The sequence below is a fragment of the Cetorhinus maximus genome, chromosome 12, assembly GCF_964194155.1.
Source record: "Cetorhinus maximus chromosome 12, sCetMax3.hap1.1, whole genome shotgun sequence".
NCBI classification, from domain to species: domain Eukaryota; kingdom Metazoa; phylum Chordata; class Chondrichthyes; order Lamniformes; family Cetorhinidae; genus Cetorhinus; species Cetorhinus maximus.
Window position 1 is genome coordinate 24,763,676 of NC_135890.1, and position 25,170 is coordinate 24,788,845.

Sequence of the window (25,170 nt, forward strand, 5' to 3'; positions counted from 1 at the left end):
GAATGGGGTTGAGAATCTTATCAGCCATGATTGAATGGCAGAGCAGACACGATGGGCCGAATGGCCTAATTTCTGTTCCTATGTCTTATGGAAGGAGGATAAAATACATGAAAATGAAACAGGGAAAAACACTTGCTGGTCCATCACCCTGTCCCGCACAGTTGTGATGCATTACTTATCCCAAAACGTACACCCCACTCAGCTGGAACCATGTGATCTCCTGGGAGAAAGCACCTTTAACTACTGTTAATTACAGCAATACTTTCAGACTGGCTGTGAACTCCTTTGCTGCAAAACTGGACATATTTGCTGTGGTATTCTCTACATGTTGTCATACATATCCTTCTGATTAAAAGCAGAGAGCTGATCTTCAATTCCTACTCTTTGAATATTATATTGTATCTATTATCTTTAACGATCTTGAGGGTGAATTAGTTCAAGACTTAAACCAGGTTAAATGAAATAACAGGAACACCTTGTGTTTTCTGGCCTGCTAGTGCTTGTGGTGCCTAACAAGAAGTTTTATTAAAGCACCTACTGCCAGTACTTCTCTCCTCTATACACTGATTAACCTAAATATTTTGCATGTTTGAGGGATGATTTTGAAGTACTGAACTTTTCAGCAGTAACAGGAATAGCAATGACTGGAGGTTGTGGCCTACTTCTAGCTTCTGTTATCGACAGTCTGGAATTTTTAACTCCTACAGTGAAACCTCTCTAAAAGCAGCACGAGTTGAACACACACCTTTATTGCATCTTGCACCATCCATGGGGTGTTCTTCATCTTCCGAACAGCTTGCAAGTTTTACTAGTGCACAGGACTCATGGAAATTCCAGCACAATACATGGTGCAAGCAAGAGCTATCTATTGTAATGTCATTTTATTTTGTTGCTTTTTGTCCATTAAAATTTTTGTTCCATCTCGTTCCCTAATAGTTTAATGGCTCAGTTCAACAGCTACTTGTGATAATAGATTTAACAGCTTGCAATTATTATAGCATCTTTATTGCAGAAAAAGTAGTCCCATGTTGTTTCATTATGTGAACAAAAAAATTGAGCCACAGGAGATAAAGGAGAATGAAAACTTAAAATGCCTTTCAAAGTTGGTTGGCAGAGAGTTACATGGGTCTATGGGAGGAAATTTCAGAGCTGGACCTAGATGGCTGAAAAAGGCATGAATTGTGGAACAATGAGGTGGGGTCCAGGGGAATTGGACAGTTGTGTCAGGGAAATGGATAATTCAGCAGGAGGTGTAAAGGCAAGGCCATGAAAGTATTTTAACACAAGGAAGGCCTATTTCAACTAAAAGCACTTGGTGAGGATAAGATAGAATATGGGCAGTGGACAGCAGACAGGAGAGTTTTGGTGTTATTTGGGTACGACTGTGACAATGGCATGAACGAAGGTGCTAGCTGTAGATGGATGGAAGTGGAAGTCTTTTTGATGAAGAGGATGTAGGGACAGGTTGTGATCAGCCTGATTCCATAGGAGTGGAGTGGTTGAGGAATCAGCATTCAGGCTACTTCTGCTGCTATTTCATATGCAGGGCTGAAGGCAACAGCTTTAACCTTCCCTGTTGTTTAACTGATTAGAAGTCTAGATAGCAAAGCTAGATATTAACAGGCTGAAAGGGTTTGCAAAAAGGCATTGAAAAGATTGTTATATACCATTGGTAAACATCTGAAAGTTGAACCCTTCTTCATCAAATCTTGTGATACTAAATCCATCTGCCTTGGCATTGTGCCAAGACCAGTCTCCACTTGCACTTGACTTGTTACAATTACCTGAAGACATACTTCTTAGTAGAAGTAGAATCCAAAAGTTTCTCAGTGCCTACAAGAACTCCAGCATTGCTTTAAATGACTGAAAACACAACTTAACCATAATAATCAGGATAGCGTTTAAGATCTTGACATTGCAATAGTGACTGGGAGAAAATATCTACTAATTGAAGCTTTACAAAAGAGAATGGGGGAAATTGAAGAATGAGGAAGGAAGACAAAAACGAAGAAAAGTAAGAGCTTACGGGAGCTGGAACAGAAGATTACAGAGACAATCCAAAGATACAGCAAACTGAAGAATAGTGAGCAAGGGAAAAAACAAGCAGATGAAAAAGATGGCAACATAAACTGTATAGATTTAGTATATCAGCATCTATTGCTATTTGGTTGCAAGGGGCTGTAAGAATAGTGACATGTATAGTGAGACTTGGTCTGAAAAAGATTTTACATTGAGACAACGTTCTACCACTCCTTGTGAAAGCTATTATAATTTATCTATGGATGTTAAACAAGGATGAAAAAATCTTTCAGTGTTAATATAATCAGCTTGTAAAATGAAGATCAATTGTCCTTTTAGCTTTGGAACACTTAACAGGAAAAACACCCTGATTATAATCCTCATGTAAAGCAAAACCTTAACTAAATATTCCAATTAATTATCTTTTTAAATAAGGGCAGTGTTAACAGGGACAATGAGGTGTTTAAATGCTTCATAAATCCAGCCTGTAGACAACTTTAAAAATTATTCACATGCCCATGGCACAATGTTCTGTCTTTACTAAATTTACAGGAAGTTGCAATGTTCTCATTGGCATCACTTCAATTGATAATTTTCTGCAGCAAAAAGATCTCAAACTTACACTAATTTTTTCAACTTTCACTAATAATGTGTAGGTGCGTGTGTGTATATTTTGTTCAATGGTGCTGATGAGCTCAAGGGAACAAATAAATATGAATGAGTCAGATTCCAACAACATGAGCCAATATAACATAGTAAATATGAATTAATTTGCTATTTCTGCAATTATGTAATTTTAACTTTGCACATTTATACACCATCCTAACATTGCTGGACTCGCTTTAACCTAATCATTCTTTCCTCCTCCACCTCAAAATAATCACTGTTCATCAATTAAGCACAGTTATTTAAGAAAGCACTAACATGTATATTACCAGACAAAATCCTAGGAGTCTGTATTTATAATTTGTAAAAAATGCAATTTACTGTGATTTATTAACATGGATTAAAATGCCCAACCAGTGCTGCAGTGTGACAGTATCTTAAAAAATTAAAATTCTTATACTAAGCTCACAGAGAACATAGACATATTTGCAAAGGGACTTGAATGTACAACAGTATTCAAAAATGGGATAAAGCATTGGCAAGTTTTACAAGCAAGGAAAAAAGTGCACAATTATTTACATAACATCTGCCAGAAGAAATTAGAAATCATCGATACATTAAATTACTTTTCTACAAAGAACCAACCAAATAAAAGAACCATGTTTCACACCGCAACTGTTTCAAAACCTATATTGCATTGTTCTGCTATTGTTTAATAGTATACAAATGAAAAGAAAATGTTTTACTACAGAAAAGGGATTGAACAAAAAAAAGTAAAAGTAAATTGCATGAGTGCCAACACTCCTTAGAAGTGCAGTTATATTTAACATACTTGAATAAAAAAATTTATACAAAACATTCAATAAATGCATTTTTAAATGCAACAATAAAATACTAAATTACAATTTTGAGCCAACCTGTGCACTACAACGTCAGTTAGGATGGCTGGAATGTCTACTTACAAAATAAAATTTGAAAAATGTTTTTCTTCTCACTGGCTTCACGAACACATATATACAGCTCCAACAGGAGTAAAATGTATTTTTTAAGAATCAAAAACAGTTGTGTGAAAGACAAATAAAGATGAGCACTGGTGATAAGTTTATTACAATGTCTGACTTAAGAAGTATCTTTAAAAGATACAGTACATAAAATATTTACATCTTATTTTACAGAATAATGTTCAAAATGGGTCAGCACAGCCCCATTTTAGTGCCATCCTGAGCTGTGAAAATTGTTTTGCTGGAAAGACGGTGGCAATTGTGGTCTGGGAACAGAAATTTGTGGGGGTAATGCAGGCATCTGTTTAAGTCCCTGACCTGCATGTGGAAGTGGGACCACATTGGGAGATGGTGGATGGAATCCTGGGCTTGCAAGCGATGCAATACTATTTGCTCCTTGAGACTGGTGATGAGAGCCTTGTCTTGGCAGTGAATGGTGAGATCCTGATCCTGCAGGTGGAAGCTGAGATCCCAGAGGAGCATGATGTGAGGGGTGGTGACTCAAAGGCTGATGGCCCCCTGAAGGGAGATGGTGTGGTCCTTGAGGAGTTGGATGGTGAGATCCTTGTCCTGGAGCAACATGAAGTCCTGACCCAAGAACTGGAGCTGGTGGTGGTGGTGGCGGTGGTGGTGGTGGAGGAGGGGGTGGAGGAGGATGTGCTGAATTAAGTGCAATTTGATGCGATGCTGTAGTTCCAGAGGCTGAAAGAGTTTGATGTCCTGTTGCAGAAGGTGGAGGAGGGTGAACAGGTGCTGGCCCAGGAGGTGGAGGTGGTGGTGGATGATGTCCTGAAGACTGGGCATGTAGCAGTGGCCCCTGGGTTGCTGGTATGGGATGAACTGGACTAGTTACATGTGGCAATGGTGGTGGGTGTGGAGCCTGTCCTTGAGGTGGAGGATGATGTGGGCCTGGGAGAGGCACAAGGTGTGGTCCTGATCCAGGTGACTGAGATGCTGGAGGTGGCGGTGGGGGTTGTGTTGCAGATGCTGAGGCAGAGTGATGCAGACCAGAACTTGGAGGTGTCAGATACTGTCCCGTAGAAGATGCGTGATGTACAGAGGCAGCTGCTGCTGGTAGTGACCCAGAAGTGTGCAATAAAGCAGAACTTGGAGATTTTGGGGGACCTTGGTGTATAATGGAACCAGGTGAAGGTTGAAGCAAACATGCTCCAGGCAAGGTCTGGGTTGGACTTGGTGCAGGAGAGAATGTTCCCTGCTGGGGAACATTTGTTCTTGGTTGATTAAAACTTTGAAAGTTGCCAGAAGGTTGCTGGTTTTGATAATAGGTAGGTGGTGGTGGCGGCGGCGGCGGCGGTGGTGGTGGGGGCACACTGCTGCTTGAATGTTGCTGGTTGAACTGACTCAGACTAGGCTGATGACCTGATGGTGCCGTCGATGAAGGATAAAATGTTGCACTTGTCTGCTGCTGTTGTGCTAAAGTCCCAGGCTGTGCTGCCTGATAGTAGACTTGTCCCACAGTAACAGGGGTTAAAAAAGATCCTCTGTGTGATGTGGCCTGTACAGTTCCCACTTGAGGCGATTGCGAATGAATTGTCCTGTATGGTGATCCCAGCTGTTGTGATTGAGACTTTGGCGAATGCAAGTGCAGCTGAGACTGTGGTTGAGAACTTGATGGAAGATAGCTGGTCTGTCCAGGCGTGTGAGGGGCTGGAGATTTAAGAGGATGCTCAGCATGTGGTGGGAGCACAGGACACTGAGTCTTCAATGGAAGCTGAGCTGGTTGAGAATTAGATGGTTTTATTGAACTCTGGGACTGTGATGGACATGGATGCTGTGAATAATGCGGATTTCCAGACTGGCCATTAAAATTAGTTTTTGATATTGGTTGGGAATCAAACTGAAAATGAAGTTTTTGCTGTGTCTCAGATTTAGTTTGACTTTGATTAGAAGTCTCAGTTATATTACTTGTACTTTCTAACTGGGAAAGATGAGATTGTAGCAAGGTCTGAGACTTCACCTGCAACTTTACCTGGGACTGGGGTGAAAATGCAGGAGACGACGGAGAAGATATTTGTGTTGGCTGTTAATTTAAAAGAAAAAGTTTGAACAAATCATTTAAACTCGACACAGCAAAATTAAACTGTATAGTACTTTTCATTATCAATTATTTTTATACAAGTTACTATGTTGTGTACAGCATTTATAATGTCAGTGTACATAATGCAATATATTCTAAAGCAATCAATAGCAAATTACCTTGTTTAATTTTGAAGGGCTTATATTATGCTTTTGAGAACTCACTGGAGATGGACACTCCTTTTCAGCAATTTGTTCTGGGTTTTCCACATCTGAAATTTCTGCAGAAGTAGTAAGAAAATGAATTAATGCATTTTTAGAACAATGAGGCAGTGTTAAAATTGTATGCTTGATTTTGAAAAAGCAATCTGAAAGCAACCCTAAATTTAAAAACAACAGCCATTTCTTCTTCCAATATCTTGCATTTAATAAAACAGTATTACATAATGCTATACAGTTAAATAATACACATTGTTTGCCTCCAACATGCTGACTCATTTACCATATCATCACAGTTCATAATACTTCTTTCCCCGAATTACAGGCAAATCTCACTAACATTAGTTATGTACAAAAATCTGGCCAAATTAGCATAATTAAGCAACTTTTTCTATTCTTTAGCAGAAATTGAACATTGAGTTCCACCAAGGTGGGACTTTGAGTTGCGACTTATTTTCAGTAACTTTTATGTACAAATGAGGTTCTGGCAAAACTCACAGTAAGCAGTGTTCCTCTGTACAACAAATATAAACTTCAAACTATGTAAAGTCATGGACATTTTGTGAGCCATAACTAATGGATGTTGTGGCCAGTGCTTTTAAAGGAATACTCTACAATCATAATATACTATACCAGAATATTCCTTAAAGAAATATTTTTAATGGTTTCATATAGAGCGATATCTCTCCCCATAGATCAGACTATGACTTTTATAATATTTCTCAGCACTGGGTGAGCTAGGAAAGTTGATGCATGATACCTCTCAGTGCTTGGTCACATATTTCCAATATTCCTCAGGAATATTTAATCATTTTTCCTACTAGGATTCATGATATAGCCACATGAAGATCTAAACTGCTCAGGCTGAATAATGGAGATTGTAACGTTAGACAGATATCCAAGTGTTTTGATCAATTACCTTTAGAAGATGGGTAGAAGTTTCACAGTTCTCTTCTTGAAGTTACACTTGTGTTCAGACACCTCCTCAGGAGGTAAGACAAACTGGGGAAGATGCATGATGTTTAACTTGTACATTGCTTGGTGGAATGAGCAGACTTGAAGGGCAAATAACTCTTTCATCCCATATCTTTGCCTTTATAAGACCATTATGCAGCCTTACTGTGGAGTATTCCTTTAAATTTATACCAGCAGAATTGCACAAACCACTAGACATTTGCCCTACAATATTCACACACCTAGCAGTTATACTGAAGCAGAAGTAGTAATAGAAATTCCAGAATACAAGAGAAATTTACAAGCACAAGGTGCACACATTTTTATTGCAGATTATATACATTTTGCCACATACATTATTTTATTTATAGGTACAAAGATGTATAATTTTAAAATCAATTTTACATTTCAGGTACGAAACCCGTTCACTTCTTCAACTGTGTTCACATAAACAGTCAATTATTAGTGCAGACAATATGGAGGAACAATAAGGAGACTCCAGTCTAGTATGGCATTAGAAAATATTCTCTATAACAGATACAGGTCACAAAAATGGTGGAATGATTATGGAATGTCTTCTCTACTGACCTAGGTTAGGTTCACTGGGAGAAATGGCTGGGATCTTCAGTTGAAGACGTGGAATGGGTTTTGAACAGTGGGATGAAGATGGAGTTTGGAGATGAGACTGTGGCCAATGAGTTGATGTTGGGCTATGGGTGGGTGAAATCATTCCTACAGATGGGAAATCCCAATAACAGAGTATTAGAAATGATAGACTTGATTCTACTGAATAAGTTTCAGATAAAAACCTTTTCAAATATACTTTCAAACAAGCACCAAAGCTGTCATTGACTATTGCTTATCACAAAGCACTTTCACTCTAAACAGACGCAGTATTAGGAATACAATAGCCCAATGGATACTAATGCAGATGGACCATATCTTTATAGCTTCTTTTGGATAGCACCAATTATCTGAATCACATACTAGTAAACAAAATAACAATTCTGGTCAATCTGATGAGTTAATCCAAATGACAGGCAATTGCACCCAATGTCCCAAATGCTTTTTTAAAATTAACTTTAAAAAGTGCCATAAATTGCTCATAGTATCTAAAACATATGGTATAACAACACACTTAACAGGCTTTGAAACCTCAAATTCAGCATTGAGAGAGTTCCATGGCAATTCTTAAAAATTGCTGAGGTATTCACCTTCCAAAGGAGGACATATGCCTTCAATTTCCTCCAAATTGTTTATGTCCAGCTCAGCCACATGCTTCAGGAGAGAAAGCATTACACCCCCAAATCTCTGCCTGTACACTTGTAGTGGAGCCACTAGAAAGTGCATAACACATCATTCTAACTTGACATTGCCTACCACTTTGTGGAACATTCAATGCTCCACACCTGAGGTTAAGGAATTGTGAAAGAGCTGAACCTCTGCCTTTCCTACTCCATGACACTAGGCACTTAAGAATTTGAACCACCAGAACCAAAATCCACTGAAGAATCAAAACAAGCTTGTTAGTTCTCAACTTCATTCCTGATTGATAATTACAATGACCTCTACCTGTTCCATTAGTGCATCAATAGCTACAGTCAAATGTGTGATCTTACTGTTAAGTTAGCAGTGGCAAGTTAATATCTAAGTATGACCATCTTTTTCTTATAATAGTTTGTATCATGCCAAGGGGAAATCACATTCTTAAGAGGATACTGTATTGACATGAGAATCCAATAATTTCTTTATATGTCTACAGTCCAAATTAAATAAGAGGTGCATGACACTTACCACTTTCTTTTTCTTTTCTATGATCACTCAAAAGCAAAGCTCTCTGATAGCTTCTTTCTCTTACTTTCTCTACTGAGGTTGAAGCAGTCCTTAAAATAAAATATAGGAAGTTATCAAGGAATTGGTATCATGCAGCATTCCAAAGGCTTTAAAGGTTATTTCATTAGCCAATAAAACGATAGTTAACAGCACATTCAAAAAAAATCAAAGAATTACAATTCTCTTTAATATATTTCAAACCATACTTTGCTTTATATTTTTAAAAGATTTTTGTTTAACTCAATAAGGGAGCTAATTTTAAGGAGTTACAGTCAGAGCAATATGCACTGCATTACTACCAATAGTTACAACCAACAGAAAATGCTTCTGTGACGTTGTTGCTTTGAATGTTTATGTTCATGCAGTGTTACTTCTCTCTCAATTTTCCTCAAAGCCACTTCCTCTATCATTTAATCAGATAGCCCCTTTTTCCTTCTTACTTTGTAGACTTTCTAGATTTCTAGAACCATGCAAATTAGAGCTCAAGACTATAGGGTCAATGATACGATGGTATGCTCTGGGGGCACTACAGCATATATGGTATTCACTCCGTGTTATCAGATGGTGACTGATGGCTAACAATGCACTCTCAGCTTACTCCAATTCAAATGACAAGTGCTAAGCGAGGCTCAGTAGGCCCGAATGTTGTAGCTGGAGGGCCTGAGTAGTGAACTGGTTATTGAAGGGGAAAGCACATTATTTTATTTTAAGTTTTCAGTTGCTGCTGTCCAGGACGTCGCCTCAATGGTCTAAAAGTGCCATTCATTCCAACCCTGGCATTCTCAGCACAGCATGGGGTAGAGTTTCCACTAGATTGCTCTTTTTTAAAAAGGCATAATTCAAGAGAAATCAGTGTATCTGCAGTGTATCTTGGAGTTTTGAGTGCAAATTTCAATGTAAATCCAGTTTCCGTGATCGTCTGTGTTGGTTTAAAAAACATCCAGCTGGATGCAGTCCTGCCCACAAAACAGATCATGCCCCAAGGCTGAATGAATCACCATAGGGAGTTTCTACTAATTGCATTTGTTTGCAGGTCTATGAGGAGGGTCGAGAAAAATAATAAACTGGTTCTTTTGGGTGCAAGGACACCAATAGGTATGTTGTAAATGGTTTTGATCTTTTTAAAACTTCATTAAGAAACTGACTACTGTGCCCCAATATAATTAACAATTGGTTTTGTGTAGCTTTTCAGTAATTTAATATCTGGTTACTTGGAGGTGGAGAATTGACACTGTGATTAAAAACATTTATTTTTGTGTGATTAAACCAGTTCTCAGCTACCTTACTCAAACATAACAAGAAATACCTTATAAAGCATTTAAAAAAAAAGTATTTTAAAATGGTGCCCAATTGCACTGGTTCATGGCAGATTGAGTTTGTCAATGTGCAAATAAGTTTCAGCAGAAACTCATTACCTAATTAGATCAATTAATATGTGTAACTCTTTCGAGTTATCAACAGATATATGCACATACATTATTGATATACAGAAGTCCTTCTCAACAAGTGCTCAGTTGCCAATCCAGCAAGTTGGTTCTGAGTATATTTCAATGTTTCAGGTTTCAGACATGTAGAAAGGTTTTGGATTTTACTATGAAAAGGCTATTATTATTTCTTGGGTGGTTTAAGGATTTGCAATGTTCCCAAATAACTTCCTGACATTCTAGAATTACATAGAATATACAGCAGAGAAATAGGACATTTGGCCCAACCAGTCTATACTTTTTGTGCATTTCACAACTCAAAATTGGGCATCCATGAGGTGCTGTGGGCCATCAGCAGCAGCAGAATTGTACTCAAACACAACCTGTAACCTCATGGCCTGGCATATCCTCCACTCTACCATTACCATCAAGCCAGGGGATTAATCCTGGTTCAATGAAGAGTGCATGAGGGCATGCCAGGAGCAGCGCCAGGCAAACCTAAAAATGAGGTGTCAACCTGATGAAGCTACAACTCAGGACTACTTGCATGCCAAACAGCAGAAGCAGCATGCAATAGACAGGGCTAAGCAATTCCACAACCAACGGATCAGATCTAAGCTCTGCAATCCTGCCACATCCAGTCGTGAATGGTGGTGGACAATTAAACAACTCACTGGAGGAGGAGGCGCCACAAATATCCCCATCCTCAATGATGGGGGAGCCCAGTACATCAGTGCAAAAGATAAGGCTGAAGCATTTGCAACAATCTTCAGCCAGAGGTACCTAGTGGATGATCCATCCCAGCCTCCTCCGGAGGTCCCCAGCATCACGGATGCCAGTCTTCGGCCAATTTGATTCACTCCACGTGATATCAAGAAACAGCTGAAGGCACGGGATACTGCAAAGGCTATGGGCCCTGACAATATTCTGGCAACAGTACTGAAGACTTGTGCTCCAGAAATAGCTCTGCCCTTTGCCAAGCTGTTCCAATACAGCTTCAACATTGGCATCTACCCAGCAATGTGGAAAATTATCCAGGTATGTGCTGTTCACAAAAAACAGGACAAATCCAACCTGGCCAATTACCGCCCCATTAGTCTAATCTCGATCATCAGTAAAAAATGATGGAAGGGGTCATCACAGTGTTATCAAGTGGCACTTACTCAGAAACAACCTGCTCAATGACGTTCAGTTTGGGTTCTGCCAGGCCCACTGAGCTCCTGACCTCATTACAGCCTTGGTCCATACATGGACAAAAGGGCTGGACTCCCGAGGTGAAGTGAGAGTGACTGCCCTTGACATCAAAGCTGTATTTGACCAAGTGTGGCATCAAGGAGCGCTGGCAAAACTGGAGTCAATGGGAATAAGGGGGAAATCTCTCCACTGGTTGGTGTCATACCTGGCACAAAGAAAGATGGCTGTGGTTGTTGGAGGTCAATCATCTCAGTCCCAGGACATCACTGCAGGAGTTCCTCAGGGTAGTGTCCTAGGCCCAACCGTCTTTAGCTGCTTCATCAATGACCTTCCTTCCATCATAAGGTTAGAAGTGGGCATGTTCGCTGATGATTGCACAATGGTCAGCACCATTTGTGACTCCTCAGATACTGAAGCAGTCCGTGCCCATATACAGCAAGATCTGGACAACATTCAGGCTTGGGCTGATAAGTGGCAAGTCACATTTGCATCACACAGGTGCCAGGCAATGACCATCTCTAATAAGAGAGAATCCAACCATCTCCCCTCGACATTAAATTACATTACCATCGCTGAATCCCCCATTATCAACATCCTGGGGGGTTACCATTGATCAAAAACTGAACTGGATTAGCCATATAAATACTGTGGCTGCAAGAGCAGGTCAGAGGCTGGGAATTCTGCAGCGAGTAACTCACCGCCTGACTCCCCAAAGCTTGCCCACCACCTACAAGGCACAAGTCAGGAGTGTGATGGAATACTCTCCACTTGCCTGGATGAGTGCAGCTCCACCAGCACTCATGAAGCTCGATGCCATTGAGGGCAAAACAGCCTGCTTGACTGGTACACCATCCACCACCTTCAACATCCATCACTGATGCACTGTGTGGCAGCAGTGTGTACCTTCAACAAGGTGCATTGCAGCAATTCACGAAGGCTCCTTCGACAGCACCTTCTAAACCCACGTCCTCTATCACCTAGAAAGACAAGGGCAGCAGTTGCATGGGAACACCACCACCTGTAAGTTCCCCCCACCCAAGCCACTCACCTTCTTGACTTAGAACTAAATCACCATTCCTTCACTGTCGCTGCGTCAAAATTCTGGAACTCCCTCCCAAACAGCAGTGTGCATGTACCTACACCACATGGACTGCAGCGGTTCAAAGAGGTGGCTCACCACCACCTTCTCAAGGGCAAATAGTAATAGGCAATAAATTGCTGGCCTAACCAGCGGCACCCACGCCCCTTGAAAAAAAAAAAATCCCATTCTGACATCCAACAGAATGATTTACAAAATACATATATTAGACTGAGTTGAATTGTAGCTCAAAGATAAAAACTGAGGGGCAGGGGCGGGGTATGGTGGCAGTGGTGGTGACACGTAACACTCAAAACACGTTGCCAGTGGAAGTCCAGGGGTCAGTTCATAATTTATATGGCTTAGAGGACATCCACATTTTGAATGAGAATAAATTGGATGCAGTGTTTAATGATAACTATGTTTAATGGACAGAAAGGTGGCACAGAAGTGCAAATTCATGAGAATGAAGCAAGAACCTAGGAAACCTACATGAAATAAGACAGGAGGAAAAAGACTCCCAGGTTTTCATGGACAAGGTATTAAAATCATTGATTCAGCGTTCATAGGCGTTGATGAAAGCAAATTAAATGTTGACGTATATAGTTAAACATGTGACCAATAAGACTCAAGGTGTGATGAAGTTGTATCGGGCCTATTACGTTTAATTTTGGTCTCTGGGCTACAAAAACGATGCAGGGCGATCGAGTGAATCCAGAGGATAGCGAAGCTCATTTCTGAATTTACGAGAACTAAGTTATGAGGAAAGATAATTTATCTTTGGACATTGCTCTCTGAAAAAGAGAAGGATGAGGGAAGGTTTGGTACAGATCTTACAATACCCACCATTTAAGTTAAAGGGATCAGAAGAATATAGAAAATTGAGGCAAGTTTTTAAAAAAAAATAGGATCATGATAGAATTGTGCAATGGACTACCAACAGGGATGATGAAACAAAGTTACACAGTTTTTTCTGAAAATGGAGGACAGGTTGAATTTTATTTAGTGATACGAATGGTGGACTTTACAAGACGGTTATGTTTCAAAAATTGTCTCCTTTAACTTGAGACAAAGAATTCCGAAAGCACCGCAATTCAGAGACACACGTGTGATCTGGTTGCCACTGCAGTGAAATTGGGACAGAAACCTACTTAAATCAAGTGACAGTTTTCACATCTTTCCACAGTAACTCACAGCAAATAGACACCAGCTTTTTGTGACACAAAGAGAAAGAGAAAACAACTATGTAGCTATAGAGAAGCAGGATTCTTATGAGTCCATTTTCAGTTTGAAAGCAAGGAAACAGAATATACGGGACTTTTGGAGATTTAAGGAACAAGGAGCCCCTGAAGTGGGCCTTGTTGGTGGAAATCTGATCTGGAAGACTCCGGATGAGTGGAATCACTTTGAAGGACACTAGGAGTTGCAACCTAGTGGGACAGGGAGAAGTGAGCCTTCTGAAGAGCTGAGAGTAACTTTTGACTTGTTCTTGTAATATTACACATCTGCCAGAAGTGTGGTGATGCTGTCTACATCAAACTATCATTCAATTATAACACTTCAACCATCTCCTCGCCAACTGTTTTTTTCATTCATTCATGGGATGTGGAAGTAATTCACAAGGCCAGTATTTATTGCCCGTTCTTAATTGCCCTTAAGCAGTAGGTGCTGAGCTGCCTTCTTGAACTCCTGCAGTCCTTGTGGTTTAGGTACACTCACAGTGCTGTTAGGGAGGGAGGTCCAGGATTTTGCCCCAGTAACAGTAAAGGAACAGTGATATAATCCCAAGTCAGGATGGTGTCCAACTTGGAAGGGAGCTTGCAGGTGATGGTGTTCACATCTGCCTGCTTTCATTTTTCTTCTGGGTGATAGAGGTCGTGGGTTTGGAAGGTGCTGTTGAAGGAGTCTTGGCAAGTTGATGCAGTGCATCTTGTAGGTGGTACACACTATAGCCAGGGTGTGCATGTGTTGAAAGGAGTGAATGCTGAAGGTAGTGGATAGGGTGTCAAGTGGGTTGCTTTAACCTGAGCACTACCCACACAAACCATATTTGTGTGAATTCTATCATGTACTAAGTGCAACTAACCTATTTCCTATGTCCTCGCCAACCTCTACTGGCTCCCTTCTCAAAATACACTTATTTAAAAATCTTAGTCCCGGCTTACGATCACCAGCCCCACATTCCTCCACCGGCCCCCAAAGAACATTACAGCCTTGCTTCATCCTACCTCTGCAACCTCCTCCAGCCCAAAGTCCCAGCTTTCACTTTCTGGTCCCCTCATCACTCCACTGAGGTTGACAAAATTTTCAGCCCGTATGCCTCTTGCAATTCCTTTGTTAAGTATTTGTGCCTTGCTACATCTTTCCCTTAAGGGTGCTGTGTAATTGCAAGTTATTACAAACAACTGCAAAACATATTTACACATAAGAAATTTGATTTACAAATTGTATTGCTATTTCCAGTTCAAATTACTAGACTGATGGTACTCAAAAACTTGCAAAAAAAATTTATTCTTAGATTATTTTGTTTTTAAAGGTTATGATTCAAGTTGAAAATACACAGTATGTGAATAACACATTTTGGTGCATAACAATTCTATGCTTATATCATACAGAACATGCATATTTTATTGCTCAAAAGAAATGGGCATACGAACTTACCATTGGACATCTGCATCATCTAATTTTTTTTCTGTTGAAGGGGTCTGCTTAATTGGAGATTTGTTGCCAGTTTCAATGGGATTTGCAGATTCCACTGTAGCAAGCAAAGATGATGAATGACTTGATGTATTTTCGCCTTGCTCTCCGCTAGCACTTACATTGCTGTTACTGATGCCATTGTCATTGTTATTAGCCCCACTGATACCAACACCACCAGCAACACCAACAACACTATGTGGTGATGTGGCAACTGGAGAGAAGCTTTCTGATTTGGAACCACTTTGTCTTGCTTCCCGCTGTCTTTTACGATACTCCAATAAAGACACCTGAAAACAAAAAGCAACTTGTAAGTGTACTTCACATCAGTTACGAAAAATTGCTCCACTTTAAGGTACAAATTACATTTCTTCTTTCATTCTTAGATACGAATATGCGTGATGCACATCTTGCTATAAATCCATACGTCTATCTTATACCGAGCATTTTGTGTTAAGCAGCCTGAAAACAATTCTGTCAATTTTGATCACTAACACTTACCTTCTTCTTCTGTGGTGGATTTTGTGGAGTACAGCTTCCCTCTGTCATACCATCCCCATTAATCCCCTTGCCATAGTTGATTATGCCATCTTCAGAGCAGTAATAACCAACTCCTTCTGGAAATGATAGTCTGTTGTCCTCTTGAAGAATTTTTGACTCACTTGCCCTGAAGCCACCTCCTACTTCCAACTGATGTGAAGGTGTCAGATCCCGAAGATTGGAATTCAAGGGTGAGAAATTTAAGCTGGGTCGTTCTGGGCTCTTCATCCATGAAGAGTAAAGAGTGCCCATTCCACTGTAAATAGGTTCTGATTGGCTGATTGTGTCAGTCCGATCATGGTGAATAGGGCATTCTAAATCTTTGTGCCGTGCGTGCTGTTCACATACTTCATGCCCCGTCTGGAGTTCTGCTACACATTCAATGCCACTGATGCACTGGCTAATTTCTGTCCTGCTCCTTGGGCTAACATCTCCAATAGTCTTTGCATCATGTAGTCCCATTTCTATTAGGCTGGAGCTCCTTAAAGAGTTCAGTGCTAAGAGGGAGGGTACTCTATCAGAAGTCTGCAAGTAAAAAACGAATAGAGTTATTGGTAATTTATTTCATGTTACTAAGTTCACTTTTGAAAGAAATTCCTCGGAATCAAGGAATTTCATACCGCTAAATAGGCTGAAGTATAATTCACCATGTCAAAAGAAATGAACTGGAATAAGGACAGAATGAGGCAAATTCTTTTCACATTCATCAGAAATGTGAAAAATAGGTTTTCTTTCCCTGACAAACAAGTATTATTCTGCATTCTTTAGAAAGTTAGAATATATCTTGTATGGTCATGCATTGCAATGATAATTATGATCTTACACAATGTTGCAAAAATAACTTTGCACTCTTTTTACGGAAGAATCAGTCAGCTTGCCTGGATTGTAGATCAGATTGATTCATCAATTTAGGTGCTAATGGCTGCATTGGTGGTTTCTCCCCTTCTCTATGTCCTGCTCATCCTCTGGAAGATGAAGCAGAAGCTTTGGAGGGGAAGAACCCTCCTGAAGAAACATTTTTCTCTCGCTTCCAAGCACCAGATCAGAGTTCAGCATCCTAGCTGGGATGACAATGAGATAGAAGAGAATGCACAACAGGATTTGAATAGCACTTGTGAGCAAGAGCAAGTGGACAGGGAAGCCCCGAATATGGTTTATTGGGGGACAAGACTGTGTCCTAAAACTACTATGGGAGATTGGGATGCAAACTTGAGAGACCTGGTCCATAAAGGCAGGCTCCTTGGCATGCACCAGCAGTTATTGGAGATATCAAAACTACTTGGCTGGGAGCTGCAATAACATGTCAGAGTATGGAGGAGTTGCATTCCATGAAGGCATTAAAAATTACAACAGCTGAAAGGTCCAAGTTTGTCTTTTTGATAGGCTATACTGAGGTATTCAGGCATCAATGGCAAGTGGCATCTATGCAAACGACAGCCAAAATCTGAGATTTTCTTGCAATGTGGAATGTTAAGATGGATCAGTACTGAAGGTCTGTAAGCAAAGGTGGTGTGAAGGGGTTAGTCCTGTTCTTTTTCTGGAAGCACTAGTCTATGAGCTGCTGCTTAATAACCCTGGCTGCTTGTTGTGCAGTCATGCTGCAGTTTCTTCTGGATCTCTTCTTCCTGGGACTCTTCCTCATATGATGATGATTCGTCTTCAGCTGCTGCTGGCTCAATGTTTTGTCTCTCAAGAAAAGGTTATGCAGCAAACCACCAAGTTACAGAATCTTGAACAGGTCACACAATTTAAGAAGCTTGTGATGTGGGAAAACCACAAAAGCAATTTTGGTGTACATCTGATACTGGAAAGAATCAGCAAAAAAACTTATCATCTGGTAGCCAGTTGCAAATGGGAAAATTAAAATGACACGGTATCAGCACAAGATTTGACTATAAGAAAATAAATGGCAGTCAGAAACTAGAATTAGAATACTAACAAAGACTGCAGCACAGAAGTAGTAAAGAAATCAGTATAAAACTTACGCAAAAGATTCAGCAAGTGAGTGATTATCAACAACCTATAAATCATTTTGAAATAACTGATTAAAAAATAGCAAATGTAACGTTTTTCTGCTATGGAACTTTAGAACTGCTGAAGGCAAGGGGAGGGCACTGAGATGTAAAACTAGAACAAGGACTTATAAATGAGATCCTTCGAAGAGTCATACGGACTCGAAACGTTAACTGTATTCCTCTCCGCAGATGCTGTCAGACCTGCTGAGTTTTTCCAGGTATTTTTATTTTTGTTTTGGATTTCCAGCATCCGCAGTTTTTTGCTTTTATCTTATAAATGAGATGATTGGAGGTGTATCTTTGAAAGGCTACCTCACAGGTGAACATGTTTAAAGGATAGTCCTCTGGTTTATCTGGTTCAGATTGCAGCTACTCATTTGTTTGTAGAGGGAGATGAACAAAAAGAAGCATCCTTGAAAGAAATTCTATTTAAGACATTCGTGACCAGTTACTATATTCATACCAGTAGTAGTGATGGTTTTACAAAAAATCTCAGTGCTCAGAACTTTCTTGGGGGTGGGGGGAAAGGATTGAAATTAACCAGAATTTTATTGCATATGTTAAAGGATAACAGTAAAATAGCTGTACTGCCTCATATAATTGAACAAACTGTTGGCTCCCATTATCAAAGCTTATACTTTAGTTAGTATTATCAGCTTGCTTTAGTTAGTGGTAGTCGTGTCTGAGTTAAAAGGATATGTATGGGTTAAGAAAATGGCATCAGAAGATAGAGGTTAAATGAGAGTTTAAATAGAGGGCTTTTTCAGTCTATATTGGCGGTTCAGTTAGGCACTGTAGGTCCCACAGCACTTTCTGTAGAGGAAGCTTCTCCAGTTTCCCGGCAGTTCCACAACAGAGAGTAGAACAGATGAACTAGTCATTCAATTTGCTGCTTTGTTTGAAAATTTATGGGCTCAAAATTTTATCTTATTTTTCTACACACCAGTCACTGCATTTAGAGCTGTAATACAAATAAATGAATGCCTTTCCTTAACATATGAATGATAGCTACTTAGCCAAGTCACTGGAAGGCAATAAGCACCCACAGAACCATTTAACAAAGAGTTAAAGCCTTAATAAGAGCAAGAAAATCTGCAAAGTAATGCATTGAACAGCCACGGGTATATGTCCACAATTCCAAACATCCCAAATTAACAATCCTATTTGTGTCTTTGTAAGATTAAATGTTAGACTTAAAAAAAGAGTTACATTGACTGAAAAAATACTTTTGTTGATAATTACATTCCAGGACCTCTACAGTCTGTCCAGTGCACAATAAAATTAACACTAAAGTACCTCATGACTGTATGCTCTTCGCTTAACTTCTGGGGAACTTTCAGGCGATGAAATGTTCTTTGGACAGGCCAAAGGAAAGAAGAAAAAGATTAAATGTAAACAATGGATATCTTAAAACTGAACTGGGTTAATTAGTTCGTAGTATTCTATATCAAAAAAACCAAATGATTTTTATTGAATAACTTCCAACACATCTCAAAACAAGTTTTTTAAAATTACTATCACATGTTGTTTGTAGGAGCTTGCTATGCACAAATTGGCCACCACCTTTCCTACACTACAACAATTAACTACACTAGCTGGCCATAAAGCACTTTGAAACTTTGAATCATCAGCTGTAAAGTGCTATATAAATGAAAGTCTTTCTTTTTCTTTTATTGTATAAATACCAATACTAATAGAGATAGACCTCCCTATTAAGGTCGACTTCAATCTTTGCATTTTAAGCATTTTTTTTTACACACCAGTAGAATAAACCCAAATTGCCATTGGTAATAAGTAACATGTGGACCATGTTGCATCTTGAGTCTATTCCACTATTCAATTTGCTCATGGCTGATCTGTACTTCAACTTCATTTACCTCTCCCACCCTGTTCCATCATACTCCTTGATACCTTGACCTCACAAAAATCTATTCATCATAGTCTCAAGAGTTTTAATTGACCAATCATCCACATACTTTTGGGAGAGTGTTTCAGATTTCTTCTACTACTTGGTGTGGAGAAGTGCTTCCTGATTTTAGTCCTGAATGACCTGGCTCCAACCTTAAGGAAGTTTTGGTCAGGAGACAGCACCTCTTACTCTGAGCCAGAAGTTCTGGGTTCAAGTCTCATTCTGGGACTTGCTGACCTCAGCAGGAGAGTTCATGATGCGGTTCAAGAGGTTGATAACCAGCCTACTAATTCTTCCAACACTTCCTCACTATTGCACAAAGAAAAAAAACGTGTGTGAAGATATGGAACACACAAAATCATTGCTCGCTGTGTATCGCAGTGAATGGGCCCAACGCTGCCACTTTCGGACTGGAAAGTGCCCAATCTATCTCGAATTACTCCGAAAGGGCAAGGCATCTCAAAGATTTGAGCAACAGGTGAAGGTAGCCATTTCACACTGCAGTGGCAACACAAGTGGTGTTTTGCACTAACAGGATGCTGCCATCAAGCCATAAAGATATTCTGTGTGCTACACAAATGAGAAACGTGGTGTATGAATTTTAGTGCCGGTGTGGTATAGGTTGCATGTCTCAACGACTGGCAGGTCATATCAAACAGCATGTCCATTCGGTTGTTTGCAATGGGCAAAATACTGACCGTACTCAACCAACCTATGCTTGCAAAATACAGAACATAATGTCTAAAGTTAGTGTGATTCTGCATTTGGGCAGCACTTGCTGAATAATCCAGTGTGTGCTAAGAATTATACTAACAACCAATTTAAAATTATAAGTCGGGCTCACAATATAGCTCACTTATGCTTGCTAAAAGCTACAGGTATTTGTATGCCTGTCCTCTGCAGACAAAAGGAATATGAACAGACACTGAACCTAAACAAAGAGTGGAGGAACAACAGCTCCCTGGTGTATTCTCCATGCCAACTCCTTGACCAGAATTGACTTGCCAACCAATCAGCACCCCTTTTCTCATGCAGTATAAATTGTTGTTCCCTTCGAAATCTGGCATTCTTGCGTCCAGATGAGTGCAAGATGAAAAGCTTCAACAATATCTCTTTTTGTCAACAATACCCAAGTTTTGTACTACCAAGCGACTAATTATAAAGCACTTCTGGCATAATACACACTTAAAATTTGGAGATCTTCCAACTTCGCAGCATAAATCACCTGAATATATTTTTATATATTCAACTGCATAAGATGAAAGTTTAGGAAATTTGATGGCAATAAACTTTCATAAATCAACTCTGAAGGGATTGGCCTAGAGATGGTAACATAGATCCTCAGAAAACACAAAATGTTATAGTTATAATGTATTCAATTCTTCATCATCATCATCATGTGTGCTCTGCCCGAAGGCAGGTCCTTGGCTCACTGTCTACTTATGCTTTATCCACAGCTGTTTTCTTGGCAGTTTTTGTCAGTGGTGGCTTGCCACTACCTTCCAATGTCAGGTAGGAAAAGAAGGCAGGTCCCAAGTCTACCTCAGCCAGAACGGGAATCAAACCCGTGCTATGCCATTATCCTGAATCACATACTGGCCATTTAACTAACTGATCTAACCGGCAGCCCTTATAGCGCATTATCATTTAAGACTACCATTGCTTCCAGAATAAGTCTTTAGACAAATAATTAGCACAAATTAAATTACCTGTTCTTTAAATTTTATAAATTTGGTTTTTAAACCTAAAACGTGCAAGTGGTTAATTATGCAAGATATAAGTTATTGTATAGATTGTCCCTAGCTGAGTATTATCTTCAAGCAAAATAGAACAGTAGAGAATAACATTCTGGTTGCCATATTTCAGTAATACATTGCTTTCCTATTAAAAAAAATGAACTTACCTCAAATTGCAGGGAATTCCCTTGAAGATTGGGTGTTCCAGGTGTTACAGGTGAATAAACAGGTTTGTAGCCATTTCTACAAGATTCATCCTCTATTTTTCCCTTTGTTGGAGTACTACACATAGAAGGATCTGAGGCAGTGATATCAACAAATGGTGGAGTTGTCTGTGGAGAAGGGTTTGGAGTGGAGGGCTCAGGTAAACCAGAATCTGTTAGATGGCGTAATCTTCTCTTCTTTAAAGGGGTAATTAATTCTGTAAGACAAGGCAGAAGATGGGAACAACAGAAAACCATTTTTGAGAGTCAGGATGAGTGAAAATATGAATAAAAAGTTTGACCAATTAATTTACAAATGAAAAAAAGTCAAAATACACACATTTTGTACAAGACCTATAAACAATGCACAGTTTAACTCAAAACCCCACTCCCTCCACGTGCACACCCACACATCCTCAATCATTCCCAACACCCCTCTCATGCAAGTGTAGGAGATGCAACACCTGCCCTTTTACCTCCTCCCAAACACTCCTTCCAGGTGAAACAGTGATTTACTTGTGCCTTTCAATTTATTTCACTATATTTACTGATCACAATGTACTCTCCTCTACTTTGGAGACACCAAATGGATACTGAGTGGCTGTTTAGCAGAACATTTCCACTGAGCCCATAAGTGTTACTCGAAGCTTCCGGCTGCCTGTCATTTTAATTCCCCACCCCACTCCCATTCTGACCTCAGCCTCCTACACTGTTCCAATGAAGCTCAATGTAAGCATGAGAAATAGCACCTCAATTTTCAATTATTATACTATTTTCTGGACTGAACACCGATTCAACAATTTTATTTGAATGAACCTGTGTCTTCATTTTTTCATACAGCATCTGTTGGTGGTGATTCTGCTATTCCTATTTACGCCTTCTCTCGCCTTTTCTTTATTGTTCCATTACCATCTCCTTTTGCCTTGCACCATCATCCCCCTCTTTGTTATTTAATCTCTCTTGCTCCTTCATCCTTTCCCTTTGCTCTTTCTTCATCTCCCTGTTTTTCCCTACCCCTGAACTTGCTTTAAACAAGAATCTAACCATCGCCCCTTGACATTCAATGGCATTACCATAGCTGAATCCCCCCGGTATCAACATCCTGGGGATTACCAATGACCAGAAACTGAACTGGGCTTGCCCCATAAATACTATGGCTACAAGAGCAGGTCAGAGGCTAGGAATCCTGCAGCGAGGAGCTCACCTCCTGACTCCACAAAGCCTGTCCACCATCTACAAGGCACAAGTCAGGAGTATGATGGAATACTCTCCAATTGTCGCGATGAATGCAGCTCCAGCAACACAAGAAGCATGACACTATCCTGGACAAAGAGGCCTGTTTGACCGGCACCCCATCCACAACCATTCACTCCTTCTGTCACCGACACACTGTGGCAGCAGTGTGTACCAAAGTAGAGGAGAGTACATTGTTGCACTATGGAAGCTCAACCAGGCTCCTTAGACAGCGCCTTCCAAACCCACGACCACTACCATCTAGAAGGACAAGGGCAGAAGACACATGAGAATATCATCACCTGGAATTTCCCCTCCAAGGCACTCACCATCCTAACTTGGAAATATATCGCTGTACCTTCACTGTCACTGGGTCAAAATCCTGGAACTCCCTCCCTAACAGCACTGTGGATGTACCTACATCACATGGACTGCAGCAGTTCAAGGAGGCAGCTCACTATCATGTTCTCAAGGTCAATTAGGGATGGGCAATAAATGCTGGGCTAGCCAACGGCGCCCACATCCCATGAATGAGTAAAGAAAAAACTGTTACATCTCCATTTTTTTCTAGTTCTGACAAAAGGGTTATCAATCTGAACTGTTAAGTTCCTCTCTACACAGCTGCTGCCTGACTGGTGAGTATTTCCAGCATGTTTCGTTTTATTCAGATTTCCAGCATCTGTAGTCTTTTGCTTTTGTATGAAGGCTTGTTCAAGGTGATGAGATGATTCAGAATCAACCACCATACTAAACGCAAGAAATTTAAAAGCTTTAAACTATCCCTCCCCACATGTTAAAACCTAAAAGAAAGTATTGGGATCTTTCCGTGACTTTGTTGATCACTGCAAGCTGAACTGGCACAGGTTATAATTGTAATGACAGAGAATGGTGGAATGGTTTTGTGGTATTTTGAACAAAAATTACAGTTAGGTACTGGTAAACCCGTGGTCAAAACTGCAATAGAAAAACTTCTAGGTTCTAAAGAAGGGCTCAGACAGCATCAAGATCTACTAACCCAAGGTTAAAAGTCAAATGAAAAATTGATCCTAGTTTTGCTAAGAACTTAAGGCACTCTTTGGTGGTAGATTATAGATATGTAACCTGAGTTTTATGTAAAAATATCCAAGGTTCTATCCCAAATGGCCGTGGAAGACCAAGAAGGGTTGGTGACAATCCCATGTGTGGAGGCTGAGCAAATGAGGGACAGTATCCATTACAATTCTGATTTATTCAAATCACATCAGTTTGTTACAACTTGTAATGGTTCAGTAGATTATGACTTCAATATATTTCAATACCTGTTAAACAGCAATTCCCACTGAGTGCAGTAGTGCCTGGGCTGTTAGTTTCTCCACTCATTGCTGGACTCAGAGAGCCATCATACGATGTGGAGTCAAAGGCGTCAGCAACTGTTGATGAATTTTCATCCTCCAAGGCCTGCTTTAACCAACGCTTCACAAACAAATACAGGAATTAGATGCTAGTCATCGGTATAATTATAGAGAACAGGAAAAAAGTAGAGCCCAACACTAAAATTCTCACTCCCCCAGGGTTCTTATTAGTACGCAGGTAACCATTAAATTTAGATAAGGTTAAGAAATAAAAATGCTTGCCTTTGTAAAATGATGCAGATTTAATCCTCAAAAGACTTTATTTAGGCTTGAAATTCGGTTCCTATAGTTATTTAGGTATAGACAGTGGAGTCCCTTATCAAATTCAAAATTATAGGAGCCTTTGCTAATTCAACATTAGCTCAATAAATAATAGATTTATGTTTTAAATGGGCTATGTATGACATTAAGCTAATTCATAAAATCTCTACATAAAAATAAATTTACATGACCATGAAAAGTAATGACAAAGTTATATTACCTTTTTACAGGATCCAGCTTTTGGTTCCAAAGGTTCTTTCCGTCTTCTTCTCTCAGACAAGAATGGGGAGCAAAAGCGAATATAGTGCTTAGGGGTTGTATAAATATGAGGACTATGTGTAAGGCCTGGTAATGAATTCAATTGTGTAGCTAAAACTTCAGGGTCAGTTGTTATCCGCAGAGGTCTATCTAAAGGGTTGTCTGTTGGTTTACCAGCCTTCTCATTCAACCATTCACTGACCAAGTGCTGAAAAAAAAAGTAAAACTATTAATGTTGCTAGAAAACCTATATATGTATATGTACACGCACACACACACACACACACACACGTATAATCTTTTATTTTTGCTTGCCATCTAATTTCCAGTCAGGTCATGCAGGAACGAAACTTATCAAAAAAGTACTAAATTTTATTTTTGTAAATTTGGGAAGTTAAAAATAGGAAATAAATGAACAAAATAGGAACGAAACTTATCAAAAAAGTACTAAATTTTATTTTTGTAAATTTGGGAAGTTAAAAATAGGAAATAAATGTTTATAAAAATAGGCAAGTAGAATAAAATATAAATGAAATATTGGCATAGACCATTTTAATTTAAG

At 39.7% G+C, this 25,170-nt stretch overlaps 1 protein-coding gene across 14 annotated transcripts in view; it reads right to left on the bottom strand.

Annotated features, from left to right (window-relative positions):
* Nucleotides 1–2,978: 2,978 nt before the first annotated feature.
* kmt2e (lysine (K)-specific methyltransferase 2E) overlaps nt 2,979–25,170 on the bottom strand; it is a 135,314-nt gene continuing 113,122 nt past the window's right edge. For 12 of the 14 annotated variants that reach the window (XM_078553199.1, XM_078553194.1, XM_078553193.1 and 9 more), the window contains 10 exons: nt 24,571–24,816; nt 23,997–24,150; nt 21,430–21,683; nt 18,914–18,970; nt 15,564–16,127; nt 15,027–15,352; nt 8,631–8,719; nt 7,425–7,568; nt 5,844–5,944; nt 2,979–5,667 (listed from right to left, as the gene is read on the bottom strand). In XM_078553199.1, the coding sequence (XP_078409325.1) occupies nt 3,835–5,667; nt 5,844–5,944; nt 7,425–7,568; nt 8,631–8,719; nt 15,027–15,352; nt 15,564–16,127; nt 18,914–18,970; nt 21,430–21,683; nt 23,997–24,150; nt 24,571–24,816 (3,768 nt within the window). In that variant the 3' untranslated portion in view covers nt 2,979–3,834. Of the gene's footprint in view, nt 5,668–5,843; nt 5,945–6,801; nt 6,885–7,424; nt 7,569–8,630; nt 8,720–11,559; nt 11,752–15,026; nt 15,353–15,563; nt 16,128–18,913; nt 18,971–21,429; nt 21,684–23,996; nt 24,151–24,570; nt 24,817–25,170 lie in introns of those variants that run through there. The other 2 variants (XR_013578108.1, XM_078553205.1) reach the window with 2 other exon arrangements.